The sequence below is a fragment of the Amaranthus tricolor genome, chromosome 5 (assembly GCF_026212465.1).
Source record: "Amaranthus tricolor cultivar Red isolate AtriRed21 chromosome 5, ASM2621246v1, whole genome shotgun sequence".
In the NCBI taxonomy this organism is placed as follows: Eukaryota; Viridiplantae; Streptophyta; class Magnoliopsida; order Caryophyllales; family Amaranthaceae; genus Amaranthus; species Amaranthus tricolor.
Window position 1 is genome coordinate 22,790,865 of NC_080051.1, and position 14,978 is coordinate 22,805,842.

At 30.9% G+C, this 14,978-nt stretch overlaps 1 protein-coding gene across 1 annotated transcript; it reads right to left on the reverse strand.

Moving 5' to 3' along the window:
- Positions 1 to 1,862: 1,862 nt before the first annotated feature.
- LOC130813799 (GDSL esterase/lipase 2-like) lies at positions 1,863 to 8,870 on the reverse strand. The gene is made up of 5 exons (XM_057679683.1): positions 8,303 to 8,870; positions 8,089 to 8,213; positions 7,286 to 7,519; positions 6,009 to 6,261; positions 1,863 to 2,484 (listed from the first exon to the last, which is right to left on the reverse strand). Exons 1-5 carry the CDS (start codon positions 8,577 to 8,579, stop codon positions 2,252 to 2,254), a joined length of 1,122 nt encoding a protein of 373 aa, XP_057535666.1. The 5' UTR covers positions 8,580 to 8,870; the 3' UTR covers positions 1,863 to 2,251.
- Positions 8,871 to 14,978: the final 6,108 nt, after the last annotated feature.

The window sequence follows — 14,978 nt, forward strand, 5'->3', positions numbered from 1 at the left end:
CTGCTTTGTCCTTGTGAATTTGCTCATCTACAACTTGGAATAAAATACATAAAAAAAAAAAATTTAAGTACATACATGGTTGCATTTAAGCTTTAAAACTAGCTAAGCCCTAACCACAAATCGCAAAATTGGCTTGTTTATGTTAATCAAGGGTAAGCCTCAGGAGACCATCGCCTACATTTTAGGTTCAAGTTAGTTTCTATCGTAGTTAGATTTCTTCCTTATATTTGATTGACACCTCTTTGAAAGAAGTGTAAATTTTAATTTGTAGATTATACAAGATCAAGCAATGAATAGATGAGATTAAAGAAATAAATGAGATTAAAAGAAAGTTACGACAATATATACCTAATAAGAAAATAGTGGAAAGTAATTCAAAATAAAAATTAGGTCGTCTATCTCATTTAGTTTGCACCCAATTTCAATTTAGAATTGTCCCACTTTTAAGATACCAACTCTTCTAAAAGCTAAAATGACAATATTCACTTAATTAGAAGTACTTTGCAACATATATTTTTTTATTTATGGTCTCTACAACACCCTTTCAACTTTATTTACAAATCCATTCTCTCCTTTACTCTCACTGACTCAACTTCTTGATCCTATTTGTTCAGCAAGTACAAATTAATATTTACACTTCGGCTCACCAAAGAATTGCAAATCTAATGGGACACGGGAAGTTTAATGTTAGGTTGAGATGAACTTATTGTCAAGATGCCAGTATATAATCGAGAATACGAGGTGTGTACACTTCAAAAGCTAAGGAGATATCATTTTAAAATCTTATGACTATGAGAGAAAGTTCTCCAATAACTTAAAAAGTCTGGACATCATCTTTAATCCATTAATGTGGAACAAATCAGCATAATATTTAATCTTTAATCCATTAATTTGGAACAAATTATCCCAACATTTAATAGTTAGGCGAATGATTTGACACCTTGGTTGATGAAGCCTAATTAGTAATTAAAAAATTAATGGTATATTCATTAGTTGCATTATTGAGTTTTGTCGGCCAACGACAACTATTATTTCAATCTTTGATTTTTTAGAAATGATAACAATTAACATATAGCCCTTCCTCCTCCAAATAATGGCTCACTCGAAAACCAAATTTTATATAAATGGTAACTAATACCCATGTGCAAAATAATCCAGCTTCCATTGTTGGGCTTTTTTTATACGTATGCCAAGTCAATCGGAATCTATGATTATGCAAAGTCGTCTATTGAACTTATCCTTATCAACTCAGCTGGCTAGCTTAATTGGTATATGCTTAAGATTTAATAATGTTAGAGTCTGAGTCAAAGTCAGAGTTATCAGTATTCCGCACAAGTCGGGGTCCGGTGAAAAGAATAACAAACAAACCATATCCGTGTTTAAGAGAAATACGCGCACTCAATTTATTTCCAAACATTAATTCAATAATGTTGAACTGCAATCGGATTTTTGATGTTGAAGCAAGTCGAAGATGGATGTATGTGACTTAAGATCTTCATATGTTGAAATACAGTTAGTTGATGGAGATAATTGTTGAGTGTATATTTTAAGTTTCATATGGAAAATAAAATAGTGTTAACAAATATATAAGTGATTTAATTCTAAATTATTGTGAGCCTGTGGGGTTTATTAACAAAAGCCCAAAAAATAAATTTATACGGGCTCAGACTCAAAGTTGAAAATATCACACTTAATTGGATCATTCATAGCTAGAGGGCCAACAATATTCTTATTGTGGTTGCTTTATTGCTCTATAAATATTGACAATATGAATAAAAAGTATAATTATTATTAACAATTTAATACCCGTGTATATTGTGGATCTCACATTGTTTTCATAGAAAAGAGCAAGCAAAAGTGTGAAAATAATCATCTAGTTTGATCAGAAACAATGAGCTGAATGTACAATGACATTTCTTGGCTAAATTAGCACTTGGTCCTAAAATGAACTTAATCTCTATATGGGACTTCATATTTAGTCGAAGAGCTTATGAGAAACAATCTCTTCGTGAGACAACCTCAAAACAAAAAGTCTATATGCTAATGATTGTATTAATTGAGCTATCTAACCGATGTATGAAAAAAGTCTCACAGTGAAACTGTCTCACACAAGAATTTATGTTAGTCAGAGCTAACTTGTCTATATATAACTATACATATTTTTGTTTAAATATATCATCTATCGTACCCAGTGCACATACTTTATTCGGATCATATAAACTATGATTAGAATTTGTAAAAGCTAAATAAATCAAGGCATGGCAAAAATAGTTTGGAGATTGTAAGGAGCAACAATGTTAGGTCCTCCTTCCCATAATTCTTTGGCAAATTGTTCGTTAGCTTTTTCAGTAGGATGGCCAGCATCAAACCAAAGATAATCGCTTGGAGAACTGCAAACTGAGAAGCTATGCTCTTTCTTTTGGCAACTGTATCCTCCATTGAATGGTCCGTTTCCACAACATGCTGTTTCACTTTCCTTGAAACCTATCACAATTTTGGGTACACTTTACAATCTCGGAATGTAAATCAATATCAAAGTAATATTTTAGGCCTTTAAATATATGGGTCTTGTACGATTGGGCAACTTACACATGCACATGAAAATACTATGACATAATTGATCCAACTTTTTTTTAAAAAAAAAAACTTGTAATAATTTGCAAACTACAGTCTTAAAGTTTAGCATTTTTGCGAATTACAACCTTAATATTTATTTTTTGCGAATTATAGCCACCAAAGTATTAAAGATTGCAGGTTCAAGCCAAAGCACAAAATTCCAATCATTTTGATGGTTGAGATTTTAGGTTAAGTGGTCGAAGTTCTGTGTTTTTGGCTTGAACTTGTAATCTTTGATACTTTGGTGGTTGTACTCCGCAAAAATTAAATATTGAGGTTGTAATTCGCAAAAATGCTAAACTATAAGGTTATAATTCGCAAATTATTCAAAAACTTGACCATAGGCATGGAGATGGACTAGAAGGGCATAGTTAAACCATCTTTACATTGGACTTTAGTATTAATTAAAGTATAGTATTAACAAATGAGTTATTTAATCGATGGAGAAACAAATATAAAACATAAATTTTCGATAGTCTCATGATGAGATATTTTTATTAGGCTACTCTAATAAAAATATATATTTATCGTCTAAAAGTAATTAATTATAACTTTAAAGAGATTTTTTATAATTTTAAAATGATCGGTTACAATCTTAGAATGATCACTTTAAAAAATAAATTAATTATATGGACATATTCGATAATGTTGCGGTTTGATACAGAAAAATTAAAGCTTATTATCAATGAAACAAACACATACTGCTGTCTAATTCTACAGGCTAAAAGCCCATACATGATTCGCCACTTATCATAAGCACAAGGCCATTTCAAGGAATTCAGGTCCACTTTATTATTTGTATAAAATGAGCTCTAAATATACATACTATAGATTTTATATTATTGATTTCATTAACTCCAAATTAAATGCAGTATAAGGCATTGCAGCTGTCATCAGTTTCAGTCAGGAAGAGTCTGTACGAGAAATTACCCAAGGCATACTCCTAGAGACATAGTTTCAACACTTCATTTCAGAAGTCGCTGTACCTGACACCACTATGGACGCTCAGGGGTCATCTCCTCATCATGTCGACGTTCATCTTGAGGAGGTAGACTTAACGTGCCCTGACTATGGTGTCGGGTCCTTACAAGGTGCTGAATCATCCCAGTATCAATTACCTCCCCTATCCGAGCGTCATGCGAACCGCCTCTTACTGTCGTAGGAGGCGTCATAGACCGTTACAGTTAGAGAGGGTACAGGAGGAGGATTAGCATTGGTATACTGTTTTTATATATTAAACATTAGTAACGTTTTGTATATATTGAATATTTGTAACATGTGGACTGTTGTGTATATTTTCTAATATATATGTAGATGTGTATATGTTTATCGTATTATCACAAGTTTATTATGAATAAAATGATGTTAATTACTCAGAGTTTTCGGCGATGAATCATTCTGCCAATAATTAAGTATGAACTAAATCAAAATCAAACAGACAATCATGTTCAAATAGGGAAAATGCGCTCGAAAATTCAACACAGTTTCATTCATGTTCAACGAATCCATATCAAATTACATAGTTCATTCGTTAAGTTAAGCCATATTACAACGGCTAGATTAAATCATACACAAAAGTCAACAAAAGTCAAACCATTTAATCGCTGTTACTAACAGCGACTTCCCCTTTGACCAGTCAAACCTTATTTCGTTGTTAGTAATAGCGACTACATGTTGACTTAAAAATTCTAGCAACTTTAAACTCGCTATTAATAATAGCGATTATGTACCAAACCTAGCTTTGGGCCCAAAGACGTTTATTTTGGGAATAAATTTTGAACGAATCTTAAATTTTGACTAAAGTTAATAAAAGGTCTTTTTTTTTCAAATTTTCTTATTTTAGGGCGTATAAAATTATCATTACAAATTTGTTTCTATACATGTTAATTTTAACAAAAAATAGTAAATTTCAAAAGTATAGACATGGACCGATCCAAGTGGGCAGGGTCAAATTCAAGGTTCAGAATCAGGGTGCACCAAATACATGGGCCAAATTTTAAGGCAATTTTAACAGTTTTATTTGTAAAATAAACAACTAAATTTTTTCTAGTAAAATGACATTATAGTTGAATTTATTTCTTGACATTATAGAGTATAAAACATATCATGAGGCTACAATCATCAGCTTAAATTATAGTTGAATTTATTCCTTAACATTATAATAAAATGAACAATAACACTAATATGAAAGAATCAATTAAATTTTGAAGTATAAAACGTAAATATATGATGTCATTTTAGTAAAATGTAATACTTCAGTTGTTTTTATTCAAATAAAAAACTCAAAATGAAAAGAGTTTTGTGAAATTTCAATTTGGATAATATGGGAAGAACAAATAAAAAGGACAATTTTTTTTTTTCTAATCCAGTTGTTTTTTTCATTAATCTATTGAGTAGAGAATTGTTCTACAAAAGGATCAATAACGTGCGTGATAATGGTGCCCATAACTTGATCACTTCCAATTGGCAAGTAGTAGGTAGCATTCAATACTCATAATACTTCATAAACAATTTTGTTGCATGTTTATTGAGAAATCTACTTTCGCTTAACTACCTACACTTTTTATTACATTGTGCGTTTAAATTTGTAATTTTTCTCCAAAAATAATTCAATTTTTTAATGATTTTTCTACAATAATCTCACTTAATGATTAACAATAAATAGTCCCAACTTTAAGGGTATTTATTTAGAGTAAACTCGGATAACTCGATGACCTGCTATATTAGGTAAATTACCAGAAAAGTAAACTGAAAATTGATGTAAGATTAGTGAAAAGTTTTAAAAATATACATAAAAAATTCTGAATAATAAAAAAATCAAAAAATATTTTCACATTTTTTGGACATTTTATATTAATTTATCTTTTTTGTCAAAAAATAAAACTTGTTATAGCAAGTAATATGATTAGCGGGTTTACTGTAAAAAAATACCCTCAATATTAAAATTATTCATGGTTAATCAATATGTGAGATTATTGTAGGAAAATCATAAAAATATTGAATTATTCAAAATAAATTTTACATTTTCTCCTTTATGATTATATCTACCACTTTTTAAATAAATCCCATTCACACATATTTTCTTTTTATATTATCCACAAAATTTAAGATTATTGACCACAATAGCTAATTTTTAATATTTCAGATAATTAAAGAGCAAGGTCGGCCTATAAGAGGGCAATAGAGGCTTGTATTCGAACTCATATAAAAATTTAATAAAACGACGTTTTAATATCTAATAATTAAGGGTATAGAATAATATATTTAGTAATTATAGGCTCATAACAAATATTTCACTACAGACTTCTAAAATCTCAAGGCCATAGCATGTTTAAAAGGGTAAAGGAAGAACTAGCTAAGGGAACCAAATGACAGTTGTAAGAAAAACGTACCAAAACTATTGCCATGTAAGACGCGAATGTGTAAAGAGGTAAAGAAGTCGTAAATAGTGTACTTAAATCCTGGTAAATGTACTTCTAATCTGCTAGCCAGGGCCGCAAATGCTGTATTGTGCATCCTCGCTACGTCTAACGGCTCTTCCGCACATGTTCCGTTGTAACCTAGCATGAACTTCATTGATGGCATGCACCCCATTGGACCCATGTTTAGGAATGCAAACTTCCTTCCTCCTTGCTTGTAGATTGTCTGAAATCATTACAACATTTTCTAACTATAAAATGCATGGCAAAAGATCACTAATTCAAAGTAAACTTATGATAATTGTTATGTTGAAGTGGACTTATTATGAATATCAGTAAATAGTCGGGGAAACACGAGGTGTACACACTTCATAAGTCAAGAAGTTAAAGGTAAAAGGTAAAGGACACGCCTAGTATCCCGTACAAGGTAGGGTCTGAATGAGGGTTTTTGTTCCTAAAAAATGCGGACAAATCATACATGTTTTCCTCAAAGAGGGAGTAAAGAGAATACACGCAGTCAAGAAACCCCCAGCTAATACCTGCGCCCAATAGGGGGTCAAACCCCAAACCTTTTACTCAACGTGCAGATTCTCTATATCTATTGAGCCACAAATGCTTTTGCGCTTTTAGTTCATAAGCCTAGAAGATACCATCCTAAAACCATATAGCAATAGGGGGGACTCCAATGACTTATAAAGTGTGCGATAAACTATCCCAACAATAATTAATAGCTCAATTTGACACATTTTTTCTAGATTAAATGAATCTCTTTTTAAACTAATTTGAACTGCCATAAATATTCTAAACCAATTTCAACGCTCTGCAATAATTTTCTAATATCTACTTACCGTATTCTTAATACCTACTCACAATATATTATTTGTCTACTTACATTATTTTTTAATGCCTACTTACAATATTTTAAGAAAATATATATTGAGTCGACCTAATTAAAGATTGTTTTTCAAAGAAATCATCTCTCACAAGAATTTGTGTAATTTTCTAATAATTGAATCTTTAGTTTCTAACCTTTGACTTATAATGGAAATTAAAACAACTTCTAGAATTTAATTTTGAAACCAAAATTTAATTATAAAAATCTGAAATTTCAAATGTCAAATAATGTAACCAGTTCACTGTAAGATTTCTTTACTTCTAACTTTTTTTCCTTTACTTATTAAAATATAATTTCTTTTCTAATAAAGAAAATAAGAGAAGTAGAATAAGTAATTGGGTTGAAGAGTTGTTACGTTGATATGTTGGGTTAGGTTTCCAAGTATCATATTCATGTGATTTCTCTTCTGATAATAAGAAAGAGGAAGGTCGGCCCGGTTCTCTTCAAAAAGGCTGAAATAGTCATTGCCTCCTATGTTAAACAAGTACACTGCTTTAGATAATAGCCTTTTGCCTTCCATTTCTCCAACTTGATCTTTTAATTTTTGCACCATTTTGTCAAAATAGTATAATTGTGTCATCAAATTTATCTGCATATCCAAAATCACAAAACTTATTATGTTACTCTTATATGTAAAATTGACCCCACATATTCTACTTAAATATCTTATTTAATTTGATATTAATTTTTTTAAAAAAAAAATGAGAGAGCACAAGTAAAAAGAAAAAATGCTAATTTAATCACAATTATATAAATAATTGAATCCAACAAAAACATAAGTAAAGGAAGAAATATTATGAAACAAGAAAATGATATATTTAGTGTGATTTTGTTAATAGAGAAAGTAAAACATTTGATTAGTATAAAACAGATTTAGTGGATATTTGGTAAACAATTGACATCTTGTAGCTGATAGCTAATTATAGTGGCTGACTCGATCAACTGATTTTATTAACAATGGTTGGCAAGCTGATTTTAAACTCGTTGCTACTATGTGCAGCTTGTTCAAAAACAGCTTACTCATATTAATAAGTTATTTCAACCAGCTAATTTACAAAATATTAGATTGTATGATTTGACTACCAAACCTTCTATTTGTATCAAAATAAGTTAAAACTGTTTAATAAACTATTTTACCAAACACCCTCTAAGACTTACCGTGCCGGGGCGAGTTTCAACGAGAACACAAGCACTAGCAGAAGCAAAACTGACTCCCATCGAATAATCATCAAGTCCCGGTAACAAATATGGCCTGATGAAAAACGGTAAACCCGATAATTGAGCTGCGAAAACAATTTACATTTATAATATGTAATTGGATCGATCATAAGAAGAATATGAAAAAAGTAACAAATAATAAAGCATGAAGTACCTATAAAATCAGGTATAACACGACCATCAGAGTATCTTCCAGCAGGCTTCTTAAAAAAAGTAAAACCATAAGGCCAAAACTCAGCTCCAGCTCCTTCAACACCATTGTAAAGAGTCATTCCACTGTCGAATAGCGAATCCCCAAACACAAACAGGGGTGTTTTGTCTATTAATTCATCACTGGATATTGTTGGACGACAAAGGAGGATTACAAGGGATGATGTATAGACTGCCAATTTAGGGAATATATTGGTTGATGATGATATTCGTCTTCCCATTAAGAGTAAAGATATTAAAGTCAACGTTGTTTTATGGATTTCTATTAGAAAGGAAAACTAGCTTTGCTCGATTATCTCTAGTTCATTGATTCATCATTGGTTTAATCCATATGAGGGATGCACGTTAATTATATGATTTATGATTATTATTGATATATATATTTTTTCTGTTCAGAAATACTTATTACATTATGATTATTGCTTGTTGATATTAATTATTATTCAAATTTATTTTATATATTGTGGCTAATGTGTAAAAAAATAATATAGTCAACTTGGATCTTGTTTGAATTGTTAAATTGCATACTTCATAATATTAACTTTTATAATTTTTAGATTTACTTAGTTCAACACATAAATGATCAAATAACACATTGTATTTTGTATAAAGTCAAATGTAACAAGTATAGTGAAACGGAGAAAGTATGATTAATTATTAATATTATTCATCATTCAAGCTTATTTTAAATACTATAGCGAATGTGTAAGAAAAAATATAGTCAACTAAAATTTAGTTTAAATTATCTAATTGCATACTTTTATAATGTTAACTTTTTATAATTTTTAAATGTATTTTATTCAATATATAAATAATCGAAATAACATATTAATTTACATAAAAATTCTGAGTTATACTCAAACGAGGGAGCATGAGGACAATGGACGTGGGAAGCATCTAAAGAAGAATTTTTGACATTTTCAATTTACTTGATTTGAGGGAACAATTCAATGATCTTCTTAATTTCATAATCGAGTTATTATTAATACTAGGCGATTACCTCTAAAGCACGAGACAAATAATATAATCATTACAAGCAGATTAAATAAAAATTAAAAAAAGAACTATGAATGATAATTTTTATAAAATCACAACAAATAAAATTGAATAATAAATAACAATATTTACACATCGTTAGAACATAATTGTTGATTACTCGTGCAAAGAACGAGCTATTTAATAATCACTATATGTTAAATGTACGTTTGTCATAATAGTTAATTACCCGTGTTAAACACAATATACAAAAATTTATTTTATCAAAAATAAAATAGACTATAAATACTCCAACGTATGTAATGAAGTAGATACACAAGAAAAATGCATGGATACATGCTTATTTTTCTTTGTAGATCAAACAACTTATACAAAATGAAAAATAAAGAGTACTTGTAAGATAAAGAAAATATATTTTTGAAGAACCCAAAATACAAAGCTTCTCTCTCCTTTCGACGTTTAAACATAAAATCATTTCTTACCAATTTCTAACTTATCTTTTAATAAAATCTCTCCTTGAGATACCTAAACTCCTATATCATAATTAGTTTTTAACTCATTATTCAAATTCAACTACACTTTAAACATCCTCCCTTTATTTACCCAATTTCTTTTAACATTATTCATAACACTCTAAATTTCAATTATGCTAAGTATATAACTTAAATCATAGTCAATTGAGATCTTATTTGATTCGTTATAATACAATTTATTAATATTAACTTTTTCTAATTTTTAATTATGCACAATCAGATGAATTAGGACATCAATTAATATATTTAAAAATGTGCACTGCGCACAAACCAAGTGAGACAAAGATAGTGAAGTCATCATATTATATCATACAATATACTAAATAAAGACCCTTTAATTTTAAATTACGCTTTTTTAATGATTGAATACTTGGCGAAATATAATTAACTTAAATTGTTGATATATTTTAATGAATTTCCACATAGTAATATTCATAAATGTAAAGAAGAATTTCAAACATAGCAAAATTATCAATTTACAATGTTATCTCATTTGTCTTTCTCTTTTCTAGAAGGACTTTTCTTTTAAACGCAACATTTATTTCTGAGTGCTGATAAATAGAAATGGTGTATGAAATTCATGATCTTGCAAATGACGACATTTTATACACCTTCACTTTGCTGCTCACCTCATTTGAATAGCTTTAAGCCTTTGAACTACCCATTTCATTTTTAATAAGTTTATGTTTAACCTCTTTTGTCTTTGCGTCGCAATACAAGACAACTATTTTTGCAATTAGCCACTTACTCAATAAAGTTATTTATCAACCTCAATTAGTATACATTGTAGTATATAAAATGACGACTAATAATATACAGTATAAATAAAGAAGCATGCTCAATTTAGAGGTACAAAATATCACAGTATTTTGTATTAATATATAGAAGATAAATCTTAAAAAGAAAATTTATTTTCAATGAAACTAAAATCACATATAATATTCCAATTCATATAATGGGAAAAAAATTTGTTCTCAATCTTACTAAAATTACATATAATATTTAAACGCATATAAAGATATAAATCTTCTAAATAGATAAAATTAATAGTCAAACTTATTGCAATAATATGCATTAATGTATAGTAATCTTGTCGTGAAAGCTATAATAAAATCATAAGAAAGCGTATGTGAAAAGTTGAAAAAAAATTTTATCAAAAAATAACACATATCATTATTTAATTCAACCATTATCAATCCCTTTTAAATACTCCCAACCGTCAATCAATTCAAAATACACACCTAATTATGTATTGGTGTAATCAACTTCGTGTAAACCACGTTTTTCTTTAACAATTATAATAAGAGTGTATTTTGAGTTAACAACCTTAATAGTTTAATTTAGTGTATATTTCACGTTAATTCATGTTAATTCACGTAAATTGATAGTTGAGTACATTTTGAATAGATTGTAAATAGTTAGTTTTATTAATATCAAATTTTCCATATTTATTTGTGGCGCTATCTACATTGCATTAAATTATTTTAATTTGAACTATGTATCTATTTGTACTATGAAATGTATTTTGAATGTTGGTCTACTGGTTTTCAAACAAAGAGGGCTTAGTATAAGAAAATAAAGAAGCATCTCAAAGTACAGTTGATTGCATTAACATCTAACAATCAACGCACGTTAGTTGCGTTGTTAGAATAAGGTCAAATTATTATGATAATTCATATTAGTAACTAAGTTAATATAAAAATGTAAAAAACACTCTCAGTATCCAGTATGAGGTGTAACACTCTTGAATTTCCAACCTCATAAACGAAACCAAAACCGTAACGGATAGATGGAAATTTGGGTGTTACATAAAAAGAAAAGAAAAAGAATTTAAATAAACATTAAAGATTAACTTAAAAAGGTGAGTAAGTAGAAAATTCAGCAACATCTCTACTGAAATTGAGGATATAATATAGATCAATAGATATAGTAATTCAACTAAACTAAATGAAGATATCAAAGCCCTCCAGAATATGTCACGATGGAATGAATCATCGTCGGCTCATCAATTCATCAATTCTAACACGGATCGTGGTTCCAGTGTTAACGCATCGGTTTAACAGCAGTAAAAGAAGTATACCTTAGACCGTACGTCAAAAAATCATGCAGCGGAACTATGAACCATACAAGGAGTCACATGGCTCCACACAAGGGAATTATACATCCAAAAACTTTACAAGTAATATAAGAGTCACAAAGCATTGGCTTCTAGTATAATAATCGCTACGATCGTATTCAGCTCTTTCCCCCAATGCAATGCAAAATCCGCTCTTTCCCCCAATGCAATGCAATAGAAGTTCCTATACCTGTTATATCAAACTATGATCCTCCTACTGCTCAACATAATGACCATAACCAAATGTATCATAGCAGGAACATCATAAAGAGTCAGGAACAAACAACAACAAACACATACACGTCAGTAATCAATGAACTTATAACAATTAGAATAATAGCACAAGGGGATAGGCAACGATATAGCACATCAATAACGAATCTACTCATCGGTCTAAACACTTCTATTTACTCATGATTTCTCTTTCAACTACTAATCCCTCGAAGTATATTCCAATGTAGTGGATCTTTTCTCTATTCATGGCATAGTGACACGGCCAAGGGCGTTATCGGCCACCTGGCGCCTATGGCAAAGTATGAGCTCATACTCACTCCAGCTGACCCTCTCGAGTTCTACCTTCGGGAAAAAATAACACACTGGGGTATCAATCCAGTGAAGAAGCCACCATATTGGGGTTTGCAAAGCCCGCATGGTAACACCTCGGTCAAGGGGCGGTATCGGCCACCCGGCGCCCAATGACAAAAGTATGCTCATACCCGCCTTACGGTGATCTCGTCAGATCTCACCTAGGGGACTACTAAATCAACTGGATAATCCAGTTGAGTCACGCCAACTAATCATAATCAAGGCTCAATAACTAGAGAATCACTTCAATACAACACACAACCATAGTACGTCCTCTACTATTTAAGAATTTGTTTTCATAGTCTCCTAATGCTTTCATTCACTTGCATATACCATTGCTTTCATTTTACTTGCCTATACCACTATCATGACTATTCGATAGCATAGTTTACTTTACGATGCTTGATAATTCTAACACGATGCATGTAACCACGAAATATTGATAATACTTTGAAACAATGAATATGGTAGTTAATTACTATGTGTACGTACCTGTAAGTGTCACAGCACAACCAAAAATTACAAAAATCACCCAACCAAGGTTCTACTTTCCTCTTATGAACCGAAAATCTATACAAGTTAGGAATAAAACTAATAAGTTCCCTTAACTACTTTGTCATACCAACTAAATACTAAACTAACCACTGTCACCCATTCAACATGAATTTTTTATTATTCTAGCATGCACACAACTCATTCAACACAAGTCAAAGTCATTAACTCAACACAACATAAGTCTTTCATCAATTTAAAAGTAAAAGTATATGTGAATCGTGCCTTTACATCAACTAATTTTGAGTATATCGGTTCGCTTTACCCAAAAAAATAGCTACTCACAACAAAGCCTTACAATTTTTAATATAACACTAATATAACGATAAGGCAAACCTTAGAGGTATCAAATCGCGATATCATTTGTTACATTTTCCAAAGCTAAAAAGAACTATAATCACACATCACGACAAATAACTTTAGTAACTTCTAACAATAAGTTGACACTATGCTCATGACTCACGAATATTAACTTCACTAACAACCTAATAAGAGTATTTGTAATTCACAACAACTAAATCACTAACCATTAACAACTATTACTCCCAATAACAATTAAAACCACTTCTATAGTCTACTACGATCGCAACCATCACCAACTAAATCAATTATAATTATAATTAACACAATTAAGTCTTAAAATAATTTGTGAAATTATACAATTAACCATCATACCCTCAATATATAACATAAGAGCATACACCTTTAAAATTTCATCCCTAAATTAAACCCTAATTAATTCATTGTTCAAAGTCACCACCTTTTATTACCACCCACAATAAGATTTAATGAAAAAGAGATAATACACAATCAACACAACTCATGAACTTAATAAAATTTCAATTAGAAGCAAGGAAATCAATGAGGAAGATGAGGTGACTTACAAAGGCGAAACAAGAGAAAAAGGGGTGAAGAGACAAGTGATTTTTGGGATGGTGGTGACACACGGTGATGGGGGAGGACCGAATCCACGGCGTAGGCAGCACGTAGCAGCCACTGCTGGTGGTTTTTGGGCAGGAAACGCAGTTGGTTGCTGCTGCTCGTGGAGGGGAAAGTGCAGCCTATTGCTGCCGGTTGTGGGGAGGAACACTACAGCCTGTTACTACCGGTTATGGGGAGGAGTACTGCAGCCTGTTGCTGCCGGTTGTGGGGAGGAGGACCGCAACTGGTTGCTGCTGCTAGGCCGCCTGCTGTTGGTGGTTCTAGTGGCTGCAGTTGGACCGTGAGGGAGAGGGGAGTGAGAGAAAGAGAGAAGAGAAGAGGGAGTGATTGCTGGTTTTTTGAGCAACAAGGGTTTCATGCCCTTTTTATCATTGTTATTATAATAAGGAAAAATTCTATAAAACTACCTATTCTATACCTGCTTTTGCATAAAACTACCTTTTCTATTTTTTTTTTCAAAAAACTACCTTATGTAATAATATTGTTTGCAAAAGAGTACCTATTAACGGATTGGTTAGTGTTGACCGTCAAAACTGACGTTGACTATCACGTGTGAAGCACGTGACCAATTAATTTGTGCTTCCTTCTTCATTGCTGTGCTCATCATTTCAGAATCCATTTTCGAATTCCATAAGCTTTTCTCTTCTTCTTCGAAGAAAGCGAGTTATCCTCTTCGAAATAGCTGTTCAAAGCTCTTCAATTCGCTCTCTTGTTCGTTGAGACATCTTCCAGCTGAAGCGTCTAACATTTAGAGGTATGTTTCACCACTGAATTACGGATTTTTTCTTCTTTTTTTAAATTTTCTGTTGTCTGTAATGTCGAGCCTTCATTTCAAATGCTGCTTTAATTTTTGTTATTAATTTCTTGTTTTTATGTTGTCATTTGTTAATTGATTG